Source organism: Callionymus lyra, chromosome 5, assembly GCF_982586985.1.
Source record: "Callionymus lyra chromosome 5, fCalLyr1.hap1.1, whole genome shotgun sequence".
Taxonomy (NCBI): domain Eukaryota; kingdom Metazoa; phylum Chordata; class Actinopteri; order Syngnathiformes; family Callionymidae; genus Callionymus; species Callionymus lyra.
Window position 1 is genome coordinate 30,499,843 of NC_141822.1, and position 18,172 is coordinate 30,518,014.

Sequence of the window (18,172 nt, forward strand, 5' to 3'; positions counted from 1 at the left end):
AAAACAGGAGCACAATAGTGTTGCCAAAGAAGGCGAGAAAGAATCATCATGATAAAAGTTACTTTCATCATCAGAGGAGAGAACATATTTCTGATAAGATTAAGTGATTCAAAATAATGTTGTTTATTTGGGGAGGATATTTTTTTTAAATTTCAGACTGACGTGAATAATATTTTATCCTTATAGTTGACTCGTTTGTGGAAACAGCGGTTGCAATAATTGAATCTCACATAGGCGGCAGTATTGCATCTACGAGTAATGAAGCTCTGGTTAAAAGGTAAAGAAGAAGAAGAATCAGCAGCTGATTGGCTGTTTACTTCTTAGTGGCAGGATTTTCAATCCGTAAATATTGATGACAACAAAACTATGAATTTGTTCAATAATGTTAACATGACAGCTGATATGACTACTAGTGACTAAATTATCTGTTAAAGCGCACATGATGCGTGTTTTATTAACTTCCGCCATCTCTCATGATCACATACTTCCGTATTTTGCTCGCGGTAGCGAACTGTAAGAATGGCTGAACCTCTGACGGTCTATTTTATCCTGGTGTTGAGCGTCTCCTCGCTGTCTGCAGCGCTGCAGCCAAACATAGTTTTTATTCTAGCAGATGACTTCGGCTGGAACGATGTCGGCTACCATGGTTCAGAGATCAAGACACCGAACTTGGACAAACTGTCTGCGGCTGGAGTTCGACTGGAGAACTACTACGTGCAGCCGCTCTGCACCCCGTCCAGGAACCAGCTGATGACCGGCAGGTACCAGGTGAGAGAGCATCTTCAGGTGAAGAGTGTCAGGAAAGAACAGAGCGATAGAGAGAAGATCAGTAACCCAAGAGCATTTTATTGCATAGAAAATCAAGAGAGATTCTTAATTGTTAAAATGTGAAAAAAGATTGTTAAAACTTTCATAAATATCTTAATGTACTCTGAAGAAACTTTAAAAACGGTTTGTGGTCTATGTACCTGATTTGGACTCTAGAGGGCGTCATGGTGCAACCTGTCGTTACAGAAAATAGTAATTTCAGATAGATAGATAGATAGATAGATAGATAAGTAATCAACAAATGAATTATTCTGCTCAGATCCACACGGGAATGCAGCACCAGATCATCTGGCCATGTCAGCCCTACTGCGTGCCCCTGGATGAGAGGCTGCTGCCTCAGGTGCTGAAGGAGGCGGGATATGCCACGCACATGGTGGGCAAGTGGCACCTGGGCATGTACAAGAAGGACTGTCTGCCGACTCGCAGAGGCTTCGACACTTACTTTGGTATGTTGCTATGGTGATTTGGATCAATTAGAATTAACTATAAATTATTTACAGGTTATCTTGGTATTATTATCAGAGTCTGAATCAGAAACTTTTATTGCCTGTGTTGTTAACACAAGATGGGGATTGTTTTGCTGTCGGATGTAGTTATAGGTTATATATCTTAACATTACTTGATTACTCCTGGGGCATCATGTATTCCCAGTTTCTGGTGGATTTAGTTCAAGAACAATAAAACAGATGAATTTAAACTGGATTTATTGTAATTATTATAATTTCTATTCATACTTTTAAGCATTATTAACCTGAAAAAACACTCTTGTAATTCAATGCAGACGTAAACAATTTTATATTTGTCATACAGGGTTATTAACACAAATAGTTACTCACAGAGACATTGCCAGAGACACCTGGTGATTTCAGGTGTAGTTGGACTTGAAACATGCCTGAAATTAAACCATATTTTCTAATATTTCTTTATGATTGTTTTGGTCATTGTATGACCTCAAAAACTAATTTCATTCCATTCAGTCATTGAATGAAATGATCATAAAAACCCTTGTAATAATTCAATTTCGTTATTTATTAGCAATTCACCTAATCATGTTTCAGCTGGCTCTTTCTCACTCCCTCTAAGTGAACTCAGCACTGCAGCTCTGTTAGCTGATTTAATATGTCATTCTAAAAGCCTTTTTTATAACTTTTCAGATTCTGTTTTTTAATAAAAGGGATCATTTAGTTGCTCTAAAAAACCTGTGTAACTCTTGACTGGTGCAGGTGAATCTGGTCTATGTGATGGCGGTGCTACTGAAGAAGTGCAGTTCTCTGCTTTAAGATGGTGTTTGAATGTACGCTCTTACACCTGCAGGTTACCTGTTGGGAAGTGAGGACTATTACAGTCACGTACGCTGCGTTCCCATCACACCCTTAAACCTGACCCGCTGTGCACTGGACCTCAGGGATGGAGAGGAAGTGGCGGTGGGCTACACAGGAAACTATTCTACAGAGTTGTTCAGCCAAAGAGCAGTTGACCTCGTCACACATCACGACCAGAACAAGGTTTGTGGTTTAGCAGGTCAAGACTTCCGTCATTACACACTGTCTCATGACTCTCCTCCAGCCCCTCTTCCTCTACGTGGCACTGCAGTCGGTCCACGCTCCACTCCAGGTCCCGGAGCACTATACTGCCCCCTACAGCTTCATCACGGACCCTTTCCGCAGGCGGTACGCAGGCATGGTGTCTGCGATGGACGAGGCTGTCGGCAACATCACAGAAGCTCTGCAGCGGAGTGGACTCTGGAACAACACGGTCCTGGTGTTCTCCACAGGTGAGTCCTCGTTCATGACCTCATCTCATGACATGTCATGTGACGGTAGATTTGTTCAGCTGTGTGATTTCAATGTGACACAAATCAATTTCTGAGAATCAACTTTGGGAAACGTGGTCTCCTGAAGTGAATCAAACATCAGACAGTTTCTCAAGGTCAAGAGTTTAAGGATGACGACTGACTCTGTGTGACCGTAAGTCCTGAACACAAACAACCGTTCACCTCCAACTAGACACCATTGAATTTAACTTTATTTAAAAAACACATGACAATCGAGCAGATTATCTCCTTTTAAATGTTCTCCTTTTTTCCATGTCAAAATGTTTTTCTTTAATTACTGTTTCACTTGAATTTTCTTAACTCATGCTCTTAATTAATTAATTAATTTCTATATTTACTATCTTTTTTTACTCCTTTTTTTCTTTTCAGTCTCTCACTGTCAGTATGTATTCCTTTATTTCTTGTTTCTATTTGTTATTTAATTGTTTTAGTTTCTTCCTTTTATTCATTTTCCATATTGTTTGTACGCTTTGATCCTCTTTTTTCTATACTAACCGTCTTCTACTTCCTTTCTTTAATTTTGTTTCATTCCTTCTTTTTCTCTTTTTTCTATTAAGCCCTATTCTATCATACTGTATTCCATTTCATTGTTCTATATTTGTTCTTTCCTTTTGGTTTTTTACACTTTTCTGACTTTCTTTCATTACGTTTAATCCCTCTTTATTTCACGATTCCTCTTCAGTCTTTTTTATGTTCTCATTTTTGTTACCTTCATCTTTATTTCACTATCCTTCTTTTTCCACTGTCTGCTTTTATCTTTTTTCTTTTTTTTTTTTTTAGCTATTTTCTTCTTTTCTTTAAGTATCTCTTATGTTACTTTTTTGTTTCTTTCTAACTTAAATTCTTTAATTTTTCCACTCTTCTTTCTTTTAATGTATTTTTTTCAACTGAGTCATTTCTCTGTATTTTTTCTGTCTTTTTGCATTGTTTCTGTGTTCTTTTTGAACACTGTTTTCCTCTTTTTAATCATATTATTTTCTGCTCTCTCTTTTTCTTCTCTGTATTTCTATGTGATTGGTATTTTTATTCTTTATTTTATTTTTTGTCATTATTATCATTCTTTTTCGATTCTTCTTTTATTTACTTAGACTTTTTTACTTATTGCTTCCTTTTATTCATATTTGTTGTCCTGGTTGTTCAACATCTGTCTGTTTTTCGTGCACATGGAAATGTTTTCTTTCCTTTATCTTCATTTTCAGGTTCATGAAGCACCTCTTTCCACCTGTTTCCGTTAAAATCTTTAAAATCTTCCCTCTGACATTGGGGTCACGAGACTTGGCACTAATCTCTCCTAAGGTCCAGCAGGGGGCAGTGTTCCCCCCGCCTGTGTGGAAATGGAACTGTGGTAATGGCTGCTGTTCTGAAGTAAGCCCTTATTTGACTGCCGCTGGTGAGTCTGCACATGTGGAAGCCGTCGGCGTCCGACTGAAGTGGAGTTTTAAAGGCTCATTATCAGGAGAACAACGCTGCGAAGGTGCAGCGCCTGCTTTTATGTGGGCCGCAGTAGGTGGCCTCCTTCTTTCTGCAGGTTTTGGGCTCCTTCCAGCCAGATGCTGCACAGACGCTGCTGTAGAGGCCAGAAGAAGAAACTTCCTCCTTCTGTGTGACTCTTGTGGTTATGTCATCGTTGTTGACCAGCAGGAAAGGAAGTCACTCACGAAAGAGTTGTGAATGCTCCAGTTTAGAGTGAGTCACAGTTCCAGAACCCTCTTCCTCCGTGACCCACATGTGTCAGTAGTAATGAACTTGGAGGGACCTCCAGATTCCTGGATGATGAAACGAGGGCTTACCGTCAGCACATGAGCGAGAGAGCCGTGGGGAGAGCTGGGAGAGAGAGACGCGGCCCTGCTGGAAAAAGCATTAGGCAGCAGACGGACTTTTCCAGCAACTGTTCAGGAATCGGTCGATTTCCTGGAGTTCTGGAAGAAGAAGTGGGCCGCCCCGACTCCCCTGTTTGTCCTCGCTGACGTGCCACAGTGTGCTTTGAACTCCTTCTTCTTTCCTCAGTGTCAAGTTTAAAAGCTTCTGAACACTCAGGCTGCCAAAGCATGACACGTGTCATGTGAGGTTGGTGTGAGCGAGAATTAATTGCTGGTCAACCCAAAATTTCCTTGTGTGTCTTTTTAAAAAAAAATGTCTTTCTCTTTTTCTTTCCTTTCTCTTTCTCTTGTTTTCATTTCTCCTTCTTCACGTAACATATATTGGTATTTTATCTTACTATTGTTAAATATTTTAAATAATTTAACCAATTTATTTATTTATTTCCTGCCTTCTTTTTAACCTATTTATTCCTTCAGAAAGTTTTTTTTTTTTCTCCCTCATGACACTTTCCTCAGTGGTTTATTTTGTGTGAGTAATTTTCTACAGTAAGTGTTTCTAATTGCACTGGTAAAGTCACTCCTGGAATGTTTTGACATCATTCGCGTCATACTGACTCACTCACAGTCACTCTGTTCCCATGGTGACGCATACACTGTAAACTGTGAAGTTCAAGTGAAACGGTTTTCACACAAAAAAGTTTGAGTCAATTGTTTCCCTTAGGACTAAACCTCCGGAGTTTTTCATGCTTCTCATGTTTGTGTATCTCCCTCCCAGATAATGGCGGTCAGACGCTGGCCGGGGGCAGCAACTGGCCACTGCGAGGGAGAAAGTGGTCCCTGTGGGAGGGAGGAATCCGGGGAGTGGGATTCGTCACAAGTCCATTGCTGAGGAGACCAGGGAGCGTCTCCAGGGAGCTAATACACATCTCTGATTGGTTCCCGACACTGGTGCATCTGGCCAGCGGAAACATCAGTTCCTTCAAACCCCTGGACAGTTTCAACGTGTGGAACACCATCAGGTGAGTAAGTCACCATCTGACGCTCAGACCCTGCCCGCCGCCCCTTCTCCCTCTCTCTTTCTCCGTCTCTCTCTCTCCGTCTCTCTCTCTCTCTAGGCCTTCAATACGCTCTTTGTTTCTTTGCTGATTGGAGGTGGAGAAGAAGGAAACTCCATCAGTCACTCTCTCACACGTCTGCCTCGCGTCTTAATCCTCCAGCGTCTCCACACTGAGCTGCTGAGGTCGAGACTTCTCACTGCAGTTAACGAGGCAGCAGCCACAGAAGTGTTCGTCCACCTCAGCTCTCATAAAGTGTTTTCTTCTCTCGCGTGACCGCAAACCAACACTAGAACACTAAGTGACGAAAAAAATGTGGGGGGCTCAAGTTGAAGTTTAAATTAAGACGAGAGCTTTGTTCAGATGCAACATCAGCCACCATGATATCCACTATATCTGAGGTAATACTGGATCTTAATGCAACTTTTATTTTAAATCAAGTTCATCTTTTGTGGAGTAGACTTTTGCGCCCGTGAGAGACTCGGCTCTCATCTATAGCTTCTTAAACATCCAGTAAATTGATTATCCCATTTTTGTTAAAACATTATATTAGTTTAAGTGCTTTTTTAAATTAGAATGATGACCATCATCATCATCCTAGCAGCTGAGAGATTTGGACTGGAGGAGAAGAGAGCGGTGAACCTCCCCTACACCATGAACATCAGGGCAAACAGGATCCACCAGCTAAGGCAAGTGATGAAGAGCCTGAGGAGGAGGTTCAAGGAGGAGAGGGAGCAGGAGAGATGTCCTCTAGAAGAGCTGCGCAACATTCTCCACAAGAAGCTCATGACCCAGAGGAGAGCAGAGTCGCAAAGGAGAAGGAGGGAAGAAGGAAAGAGAAGGGCCGTTTGGGTTCACAAAACAGCTACTTGGGAAGAAGCAGAGTGGCCAGCTCATCTGCTCTCAATCTGAGATTGACCTCTACTCAGAGACACCTCATGTGACAGATCCAGGGATCAAGATCTGGGCCACTGCCAGCACCTAATTGATCCACCTGCACCAACTCTGGACTTCGACAGGGAGGAGCCCAGCTGGAAGGAGATCAATGGGGTGATCAAAAAGGCCAGAGTGAGCTCAGCCCCAGGACCAAGTGGGGTACCTTACAGGGTTTACAAGAAATTCCTGAAGCTAGAGAGGCTCTGGATCATCCTAAAGGTCACATAGAGGAGGGGAAAGGTTGATCAACCGTGGTGGTTTGCAGAAGGGGTGTGGATTCCAAAGGAGGAAGAGTCTAAGTCCATCGACCAGTTCAGAAACATCTCTCTTCTCAGTGTTGAGGGGAGGATATTCTTCAGCATTGTTGCCAGGGACCTTGTTCCAGAAAGGAGGGCTAACAAAGGTGCCGGGGTGTCTGGAGCACTCAGGCGTGGTCACACAGCTGATCAGGGAAGCCCGGGAGAACAAGGGGGAACTGCTGGTGCTGTGATTGGACCTCACAAACCCCAATAGGTCCGTTCCCCACAAACTGGTTGAGGAGGCCCTGCGCCAGCACCACACCCTGGACATGTTTAGGGACATCATTCTGGACTACTACAACAGTTAGAGCCTGAGAGATTCTGCTGGGTCTACAACATCAGATTGGCACATGGTTGAGAAGGGCATTATCACTGGATGCACAATTTCATTGATGTTACTTAAACTTGCAATGAACATGCTGGTGAAGTCTACCAAAGGCCAGTACATAGATCCCCTCACCAAATCCGTCAGCAGCCCATTAGGGCTTTCATGGACGATCTGACAACACCACACATCCCTAGGAGCAGGTGGACCCTGAAGAGCCTGAAAGAGATGAATACCCGGGCTCTCGTGCTTCAAGGCAGCAAAATCCAGGTGTTGAAGAAAGGAATGATCACCAACAAGTTCCACTACCCAGATACCATCAATCACTGAGAAACCAGTGAGGAGCCTGGGAATAGTGTGTGACTTCAGCCTAAAAGTTACAGAGGCTATTTATGCTACTAACCTTGAACTTGCTCAGGTTCTGGCTCAGTAGTCTGGCTACAAGTCAGGCCTACCAGGCAAGTTTAAGGCCTGGATTTAACAACATGGCATCCTCCCACAGATCCTCTGTCCCCTACTGATCTATCGAGAGTCAGCAGGTTTCTATGGAAATTTATGGGGCCAACCCAGAAGCGTGAGCAGCGTCAACCTTTATGGCCAGAACAACAAGCTGATGCTTCGTGAATGCGGAGTTCAAGGTGGGGTGTGCTAGGGAGGTGCTGGAATACACAGAGTCACAGGACCCCCAAGGTCTTCTAAGCCGGGATCAAGGATCAAGGAGGATACGGTTGAAGTGGAAGGCAGCAGTGGCTGTGGATGTGGCTGAGACATGGCTTCGGCACAAGACACTGGTGGGAGTAGTGACTCACGGCCTACAACATCTTGGGCATCACATGGGCCAGTAATTAAAGGTCCATTAAGGAGGTCACAAGGAAGCACAGGTTTCCTCATGGTGGCTGTGGTTAAAGATAGGATAACCATGGGTGTGGTAGCGCTACCTGGACACATGATGTTTGAAGGACCCGAAACCCTCTGTGACCCCATGTTACATTACTGATGATGTGTCCAGGTTGCATCAGTTGAGATGATAGTGTAAGTGTTGTTTTTTTCATTATTCACATTGTTGTATGTGATGCCCCTTCAATATTTATTTTTTATTTGGCATCATGCACCATAACTTAGACACAGCTGTGTGAATAAGTGCTTCCTTGTTCATTCTTTTTAAATTCTGTTCATTTTCATTGCACCTCATCCGTAGATGTCTTCATAAATCTGTATACATATCTGTAATGCAAATGTATACTTCAAAAACTGCATTTTGAAGTCAACCATCATGTAAGTACAAAAGGTGATTTACATTTTTTTTTTTACATATTGGTCAAACTTTAGACTGTCAGATTTAATAAGTGAACACAGCATGCAGTTTTGAAATAAAGGTTTTTCTAGCCAAACCTACTTACTGTCACACCTTTTCTGAATCAAGAAATCACTTAAATGCCACCTGCCTGAATCCTGAAGTAGACCTACAGAACCTTACAAACCCGACATCATGCTGAGATCTAACGAAATACAGGAATGATTGAGAAAGAAAGTAATTGGGATACATCAGTCTGGAAAAGGTTATGAAGTAATTTCGAAAGCTTTGAAAAACCACACTAAGAGTCATAATCCACAAATGGTAAAAGCATGGAACAGTAGTGAACATTCCCAAGTGTGGCCGGCCAACCAGAAATACTCAAGAATACAAAAGCGCAGCAACAAATCATCCAAGAGGTCACAAAAGACCCCACAACAACATCCAAAGCAGTGCTTGCTCATCTCAAATTTACCAGAAAACAAATGATCGTGGCTGTTGATGAGCTCAACTAATTTGGGGAAAACTCTGTGGTCTGATGAGACAAAAGTTGAACTTTTTGGGAGGTTTGTCATTCATTACATCTGGCATTACACTTCATTTCAGAACATCATACCAACAGTAAGATGTAGTGGTGCTAGTGTGATGGTATGGGGCTTTTTTCTGCTTCAGAATCTCGAAAACTTGCTGTGATAAACCGAACCATTAATTATTTTCCCTACCCAAAATACTTAAAAGAGAATGGATATCATTCAGGAAAATTGTTTCAATCTATGCAAATATATTTTCATGAACTCTACTTAAAACCTACTCCGGTGCATGAACCATATGGAAAATTCGTAAAGTAAGAGCAGGTAATAATAATCAATAATTACCATAAGTCTCCGGCCCTGAATACACAATGATCATCATACAAGGAGGTGAAGATGATCCTGTCCACCTGTCAGACATGACGCAAACACAAAGACGGAGAGTAAAACATTTCTCAAGTGAAATAATTTCGGTAAAGTGGAGTTTAGAATAAACATTTTTAATTGCTTCCGTTAGTAAGTAGTAGAATTTAACCATACATTACATTTTTCACGTTAATTGTGGTTTTGCGACAGAAACAGGCAACGGTCCTGGCATTACCTTAAAAAGGCCGTTCACGCTGAACACTGAAATACAACATTTCTGCAAAGCTGAGTGAGACAAAATTCCTCCACACCGCTGTCATTGCAAGCTTTTAAAAAAGCTTTTTTAGTTGTTGTTGCTGAGAGTGGACCAACCAGTTATTATTTTTAGGAAGAAATACTCTTTATTACACTGGGGTATATCTATTGTATGTTCACTCAAGTTAGTTTTTACATTTAGTTTGAAAAAAAGAAAGAAATCAGTAGGCAAACAGCAGTTCTTGCCAAATCTTTACCTATTAATATTCTGTTATCTCTGAGGTCGACTCCTCCATGTTATCATATTCATCTTTTTCATTTGTCTTTTGGCTGGATGGCCCCTCAGAACAGTCCCATTATGTAACCTGGACAGTGAAATGGCTCCGCCCTGCTTTAACAAGTGTAAACAATTATAGCAGGCTTGCAAGTATATGTCATTAAGGTGAAGGCTGTATCCATCACAGGCTCATGAGGATCCTTCAGCAGAGCGAGTGTTTCTCCAAACATTCATCTCCACAACTCTGTGGAGTGTCTTCGACAGTAAAAAAAAAAAAAACAACCCACGAAGCATTCAAAGAATCCAACATGGAGCTCACGTCCATAACATGAGCTGTCAGTGGCTCCGCTTCCACTGCCGCTTTCTATTTGTGTCCAAACGTGGACACGAAAAGGAGGTGAAATTGAGGGCTTCGGCAGACCCGGAGCAGAAAATCAGAACTTAGCCGGAACCACAAACTACCAGTGCCGAGTCCGCTGGCCTCGACAGGCTGAGGGCCGGTCAGCTGACCGCCGGCTCATGCTGTTGTCGTGTGAGCAGGACTTTGAGACGGTTTGTCTTTAATTGGCTGCGCGGCCAAGGCTCGGGCCTCCCGTGTGAGACCTGAAGAGTCCGCCAGCTATTTCTGTTATCGGACACTATGGTCGGGGACGGTGGTTTCTGCTCTTAGTGCGGTCAGTGCTGGTGAACAACCACCAGCTGGTTTGGATTCAAAGTTCTCTGTGTGTTTCAGCTGCTGCTGCTCTAAAGTCACTCTTATCTTTCAGCAAAGGCTTCGCCTCGCCACGACTGGAGCTGCTGCACAACATCGACCCGCTCTACTATGACATCGCTCCCTGTAAGTTTCCTCCTTATTTTCCTTACCCTCTAGACTTACAACCGACCTCCAGTCACCATGATCTATCAGCCCTGACCTTGAAGCTTGACAGTTAATGGTGTTGATAAAGTTTTTCTGAGGCATCACTATAATATAGTTGGGGGGGGTGGAACAGACTCCCACAAAATGGTATATTCACTCCTCCTTGACAGAAAATAACATGGTAGAAAAAGACGTGGGTGGTGTAGAAGTACAAGTTAAGTACTCCAAATATCCAGTTGACTAATGTGTTGTTGTAGAAATCCAAGCCCACTCACTCTTATCACATCTCTAAAAGGCTCTCAAACACACCTTCACAAAACACAACATTTAACCCCAAAATAATAGACAGATCGTCGCAGACAGTCTGTTACAATCACATCTAATCCAAAGCACATTTGTACAAATGATTGCATTTATTTAGGAATAGTAATAAATAGTAATACCTAGTAAGTAATATTGTTAGAGCGCTTTTCAAGACCAGGGTCACAAAGCGCTTAAACATTTAAAACAATAACTGATCAAATATATACTTAAAAGGTACACCACCGAGACAAACACAGGAGTCTCGGAGAATCAGGGGAAAACCTTCATGAATAAAAGTGTCGGGGCTTTGGAAGGAAGATCGTTCCAAAGCTTAGAAGCAACAGCCTGGAAGGATTTCTCTCCTCTGATCATGAAACATTTGCGAGGAACCATCAGTAGATTCTGATCCACAGACCTCAGAGCCTGAGCTGGGGTGTAAGGCTGGATCAGATCAGTGATGTAAGGAGGAGCCTGACCATGAATAGATCTGAAAGTAAGAACAAACATTTTAAAGTTGATCCTGAAAGAAACTGGCAGCAAGTGAAGAGATTTAAGGATCGAAAAAATGTGAGTTCTTCTACTAGAGCTGGTCAAAATTCTTGCTGCAGAGTTCTGTATTAACTGCAGACGAGACAGCTCCTTCTTGTTAAGTCATGAAAACAAACTGTTACAATAGTCCAGACAAGAAATATTGTTGTAATCTCTCTTAAATATATATATATTAAAAAAAATCTTCAACTGTTTTCTATTGGAGCAGCAGAGGTTCAACTCTGAGTCTCTCCTAGTTGCACCCTCAAGAAAATGTTTTGTCTTTCGGCTCATCTGTCTGTCATGCCCCATGTTTCAGCTCAATTGTGAACTTTGAGTAATGATAGCTAAAGGTGCTGGAGCGTCAGAGGGACAAACTCTTCTTTGTTATCTCTGATAACACCAGGGCCATGTGTTCACCACTGATGAAGGTCGCAGACGTGTGTGTCCGTCCGTGCGTGCGTGTGCATGTGTGTGTGTTGTTGCACGGTGGTTTCTTGAAATCTTGTGACTGCTGGACTCACAGTGGAACAGTCTCATTTTTGTCCAAACCGCTTTATGTAAGGTGGAACCAAACCACTTCCATCTCAGAGGAGTGAAGAGGGGAGTCTTCCATTCCTAAATTTGGAGCGTACACTCCACCTTGGTTTAAAGTGCCGAATATAAGCTATCTTATGAAAACATTCAAAGAACGAGTTGAGTTCAGTGGTCATAAGTCTCAGGAATTCTTGGAAAATCTGTTGTGGACCACACTGTCGATGTTTCTGGTAGATAGGGACTCTCATGATACATAATGGAAGATTCATGGGTGTCTAGTAGTTCCCAAGTCAGGAGACCTTGAGAATGTAGGTCTCTTATTAGAACCAAGGGGGAGAAAGTAGAGCACAGACAACCTGTAGAGTTGTAAACAGAGAAATACTGTAGCCATTTTTTTGCAAAAATTGATAGTCCAGGTTTTCAAACACAAAGAGCCAACAACGGAAAAGTAAAATCCTTGTTTTTGCAGCAGTACGGACACGACTGGTGAGTTCAAGAACATTTAAATTCTATGTGGCGTATTAATACACTGAAATTAGCTTGAGTTTAGAAGAAACGTGGCTATATCGACACAGTCCTGCTGCTGCCAACTGTAAGAATCCACTGTTAGTCATTGCTTCAGTGGGAGGGCGAGATGAGCTAAATAACATTACATCACTCCAGATGAAGTCCTTCGTGTTGGCCTCCGCGGCGACATCCATCCTTGATCAATTCCAGACAGCAGTCCTCCCCTCTACCCCCTCACGTTTCCCCTTCTCTTCATGGCTCTTTTAATTTGCCCTGAATGCAGCCCCGTCTCCAAAGACTAAAAGTCTTTTTAGTTTTCTGAAAACTAGCTCTGCTTCTGTTCTGTCTAGGACCAGTATCCCCAATGAAATGTGTCACTTCTGTGTGCTGTCTCACCAAAACTACATTTGGAATTGATCCAGTACTTTGATTGCCCAAACATCTTGATTCCCTGCCGTGCTTTCTCTCTTTCTCTGTCTCTCTAACCTTCCTCCTCCTCTTCTCTTTTCCTTGAGAATATTTGTGGATTCTCCTGCTGTGGAGCCAGATGAAGATTTGAGGCACTCCTCTTTTACGCAATAAGTAAGTGAACATGTCTGCCTGAGGCCCCTTTTCTCTTCAGAAAGCACATGAAATGAGAAGATTCTAGAAGGTTCCATTGGGTTCTGGTTCAAACTATTATATCAATCAAGAGAGCTGAGCCAGACAACAGCACTCTGTGTGACAACACATTTTGATACAAGTGGACAAACTTGGTAATCTCTACAGGGTGTCTGCACTCTCCCTTAGACTTGACTCACCCTCTTTCTTGTGCAGGTGAATCTGGTCTGTGTTTGGGTGGTCCTACTGCAGAAGTACTGGGGGCTACAGATAAACATTCAGGGCGTTATGCTCATTTAAATTGTGTGACATCCTGTCAGCAGTTCGGCAATAGAGGGTTAAATGCCTGTAGTACAGCACACATTCACATGATGTTGCATTCCACATGTGACTGAGCAAACTGAAGATCCAGCCCCAGCAGAGACACTGCTGGTGGGTCAGGTCGTCAAGTCGAAGGCCTGGAGTTGATAAAGTGGTTATGATTTGTGTAGTGACTTTTTCTCTGTGCATTTTTGTCTCTGGTGTGTCTTTATCATATATTTGACTTCTGGTTGTGTCTTCCCCTGTGAGTGTGTCTTTCTCTTTGCATGTTGTTCTGTGTGTTGTGTAATCCATGTCCTTTCTTTTTTGGTCTTTGTGTGTTTATTTCTCTACTCATCTTTCACTCTGTGTGTAGCTTCGTCTTTGAGTGTCTTCCTCTGTGTGTATTTCTCCAGGCATGTATCTTCTCAACTGTGTGTCTTTCTCCATGTGTCTTTTTCTAGGCCACTTGTTTGTCTTTCTCTGGGAATTTACAGTATATCTCCATCTGTGTGTCTTTCTCTGAGCATTCACATTATATCTCCATGTGTGTGTCTCTTTCTCTATGTGTCTTTTTTCAGGGCATTTACTTCTTCATGTGTATCTGTCTTTCTCTCTGTATGTATCCTACTGTATTTGTTTCTTTTTATTGTGTGTCTTGCCCTCTGGTTGTGTCCTCCTTTGTGCATGTGTCTTTGTGTTTTAAAGCATCCCTGTCCTATTCAGTGTATATCTGCCTCTCTGTGTCAAAACCTTCCTCTCTTTCTCTATGTGTTTTTTGTCTCAGTGTCCCTCTGTAACCCTCTGGGTGTGTCTTTGTGCACCTTTGTCAGTGTGTAGTTCAGTATTGTCACTTCTATAAACGTCCAACTCAGCAGAATCATGTAATTCATACTCGACTGCCGACCGAAAACCCAAAATAATGATCCTTCTCTTCTATTCCTGTTTTTCTGTTTGGTTCCGTCAACACCTCCTCCAGATCTGTTGTGAATCCTGAGCTTCATGTGAAAGCGTTTAAGTCTCCCACGTGACCCGGCGATCGCAGAAGAATCCGCTTCTTTCGTGCGGTCGTAAAAAACGCTGAGATCGGAAATGTTCCTCCGTGTCGCTGCGGTTTAATAAAAGGCTCTGAGAGGCTCGGCCAGGGCGGAGTCTGCCACTTTAATGTGAGGATGTTTTTGACGGCGTCGAGAGATTCGGATCGCACTAATCAGCACCACATTGTCCCACTCCTCTCAAGGATCTTCGCTACAAAACGTTGACATGTGTGTGCCGGGCGGGGAGGGTCTGTTTACGCACACAACAAAACAGATAATTGTCGTGTCAGTTTGGTAAAAAGCCTGCTGGTGATTACACCACGACCTTTGCTGCCTTCTCAACTGCACGACCTTCTAATTATTCGTTGAGTTTGGCAGCCCTGAGCCGACCACATCACCACCATATTTGTCAAACTCCCTCAGCCCCCCACGTTCCACGTGTTGAGGGAGATTCATGTGTCTCCGTAGGCCGGATCACTGTTTGCCAGTTTTCAGATCTCTCTGTTTTCACAGTGTCTCTGTTGATGTTACGGGAAAGCGGCGAACTCACTTGTTGTTTTATTTATTTTCACACTTGTATTTAATGCCAGCCGTGAATATCGGGTGTCGACTCGGCCGCCGCACAAAGGTCCAGTATTCAAAAGTGGCCCGATATCGACTGATTCAGCGATTCCTGGTGAATATTTTCAATGGAATCTGCTCGCTTCCCTTCTGGTCTTGGCAGAGACGATCAGTTCCCTTTGGCTCTGGGTCCAATGGAGCGCCCTGGTCCAAAAAGTCAGGTTAAAGAAACTCTTTCAACCTGTCTCTTCACTCCGGCAAATGAAAATTCCAACTGTAAGAATTGTGATTTAGAAACCTGTAGATGTGTTCATGTTGACCTTGACACCGACACGTTCGGAACTCGTCGTTGACACCTGCCGCTCAAGTCTCCATGTGTGTTGTGTCTGTATGTGTGTCTTTACCTGTGCGTCTGTGTTTTCTGTCCAAGTCCTTCTCTTACCCTGTAGGTGTGTCTTTAAAACGTGTTCGTCTTTGTGAATCTAAGCGTCCCTGTCCTACTCTATGTGTATGCTTGTCCCTCTTGGTCTGTTTCTTTGTGCGTCTCTTTCTCTGTGTCTCTGTCTCTGCTTTACCTGTGTTACTACTATATCTCTCACTCTTTATGTGTATGTCTCTCTCTGTATGTCTGTTTCTTTGTGTTTCTCTTTGTGCATGTCTGACACTGTATCTTTTATTTCTCTGTGATTCTTTCTGTGTATATTTTTATTTGCTTGTCTGTCTCTTACCTTGTGTGTATATGTGACTTTCTAAGTCTCTGTTTGTGTCTCTGTAAATCTCAAAAATAAAATAAAATTAGCTTTTGTGTGCGTGCATGTGTGTCTTCCTCTGCCTGTTCCTAGCTGTTTCTATGTGGGTGAATCTTTATCTCTGACTTGCTCTGTATGTGTTTGTTTATCGGTGTATTTTTGTAGGACTAAGTGTACATGTTCATTTGTTTTTATCATTGTGTAACTTTGCTGTGTTTTGTGTCCTGTCTGCGTCATGTATATTTTGGTCAGTGAGTGTCCATGCTTACAAAGGCATGTTAGCATTTTGATCTCACGATGGGATGAACTGGACTACATGGTTCTGATTCAGCTTGAATAGTGTAATTTTTTTACCATCTTGCTTACTCTTCTCCAGGCCGAGCTTCCCAGCCTTCTTCAGGTCCCCGGCACAGTGGTGGCCCCTGGTACAATCCCATCTTCAATGTGTCTGTGCACGCTGCCATTCGAAGCTCCAACTGGAAGCTGCTAACTGGATACCCAGGTCGGACTCTTCCGAACCGTTGAGTCCGAGTGAGACGCTCATGTCCCTCTGCTTCAGGTTGTGATCGCTGGTTTCCCCGACCCGGCGTCAATGTCAGCGCCGACCACGGTGACCCTCTGAAGCTTGTGATGCTGTTCGACATGGACACTGATCCAGAGGAGAGGCAGGAAGTGTCGGAGCGCTTTCCAGGCGTGGTGGACTATTTGCTTACCAGATTACATCACTACCAAAAAGGTGCCAAACCCATAAACTTCCCAGACAACGACCCCAAGTGTGACCCGGGGGCCACGGGAGCCTGGGGACCCTGGGCCTAGACGTCTCTCTCTCTCAATGTAGCACCTCAGGGAGCCGAGATCTCAAAATATCCAGGTACTGTAATTTCGTGGAATAAAATATGATTTAATATTGTCAGAATCACTCAGAATGTTACCACCTGTCAGTAAACAATGAAATCCAGCTTCTATAACAAATTACCTGTTTACCTGTTCATAGAAATCATAAATTAATTTATATAGTTTATATATTGTATCTATGTATAAAATAAAATTGAGTACATTTGGAACTGTGTCTTCTACTTCCCTTGTGCCTCCTTTACCTTGACTCGATCAAGTTGCCCCTAAAACCTTATGTGTCAGATGTTTCATAATTTATGCAAATAATAAAATAGTTAAATAGTTTTTCTAAATACATCTTTTCTTCTATGTCTTGTTTTGGGATTAAACGAAAATCAGAGTATTCGCATCTGTATGTCCACGTCGCTCCTCTTTGTATGTTGGTGCGAAATGGTTGCGCGTCGCTCCTCTGAGAAAGACGTGGAAATGTCAGGAATCTTTGAGCTGCACGTCAGGAATCTCAAGTGTTTTGTCTTTTCACCAAAAATAGTCTCAACGCCGCTGCCACTCTGATTTGGTCCTATTTTTAACCCAAAGCTATTTCTTCAGTTATTTATACTTCACACTTGTGTTGAGAGATGTGTGTTATTAAAGTGGGTTATTTTTTGTTCTTGGTGGCTATTCTTTTTTTTTAATTGTGTGTGGCTACAAATGTGTGTTTTAGTGTTTGTTTTATGTGTGTGCCTTGCAGTGTTTTTTTACATAGATGTGTTTGTGTGACTTAGAAGGCGTGTATTTGGTTATGGTTGTTTGAATTTCTATTTGTGATCTGTCTTGTGTTGGCATGTGTGTTTTACCATACGTGTGTGTTCTGATATGTTTTTAAGTCTTTGTCTGTGCGTTTGAGTGTGTATGTGTGTGAGGGTTTACTTTGTGTGTAGTATTTTACTTAGTTTGTGTATCCGTCTGTGTTGGTGTGGATAGTCAAGATTGTTGACTGGAATGTGTTAGTTTTTTTTTGTTGCAAGTTTATACACAAAGTGTCTGTTTGTGTGTGTAGCTTGGATGTTGTTTGTGTTAGTGTGAGCGTCTTAGATATTCTTTTGGCTGTGTTGTCTGTGGAATAATAGACTTCATTAGTGTGTTTATGTAAAGTCTAGGTTTGATTTTTCCCGAATATTTTGTTATGTTTCTGGGGAAACAACCTCAATAACTGATCGGCATCATTATGTTGGTTAATAATCTGGGTCTCTCACTATGGACACGTTTGGAATTTGAGCCTCAATCTAACTCCTCTGAATGCCTCCCTCATGGACCTTTGACCCCTGTTGTTTGACCCTCGGCAGAGGACAGGAAGCGGTCATGTCGGTGAAGAGGGCAGGTCCTTGTTTTTGTGAAGACTGACCTTTGACCTGCATGTGACATGATCAGCAGACGAGCGATACAAAACGCAAGAACAGTGATGTCATGTGTGGTTTGTTCACAAGTGAGTGAAATCTTTGTGTCCGAACATCTTGTCCTGGAACGTCTCTAAATAG

The 18,172-nt window shown here is 42.6% G+C and overlaps 1 protein-coding gene across 1 annotated transcript; it reads left to right on the top strand.

The window, feature by feature from the left end:
• The first annotated feature begins 342 nt into the window (after positions 1-342).
• arsb (arylsulfatase B) lies at positions 343-17,015 on the top strand. Its single transcript, XM_087792637.1, has 8 exons — positions 343-768; positions 1,088-1,274; positions 2,143-2,333; positions 2,395-2,602; positions 5,258-5,501; positions 10,587-10,657; positions 16,177-16,302; positions 16,360-17,015. The coding sequence occupies exons 1-8, from the start codon at positions 520-522 to the stop codon at positions 16,614-16,616; spliced, it is 1,533 nt and encodes a 510-aa protein (XP_087648763.1). The 5' UTR covers positions 343-519; the 3' UTR covers positions 16,617-17,015.
• The last annotated feature ends 1,157 nt before the right edge of the window (positions 17,016-18,172 follow it).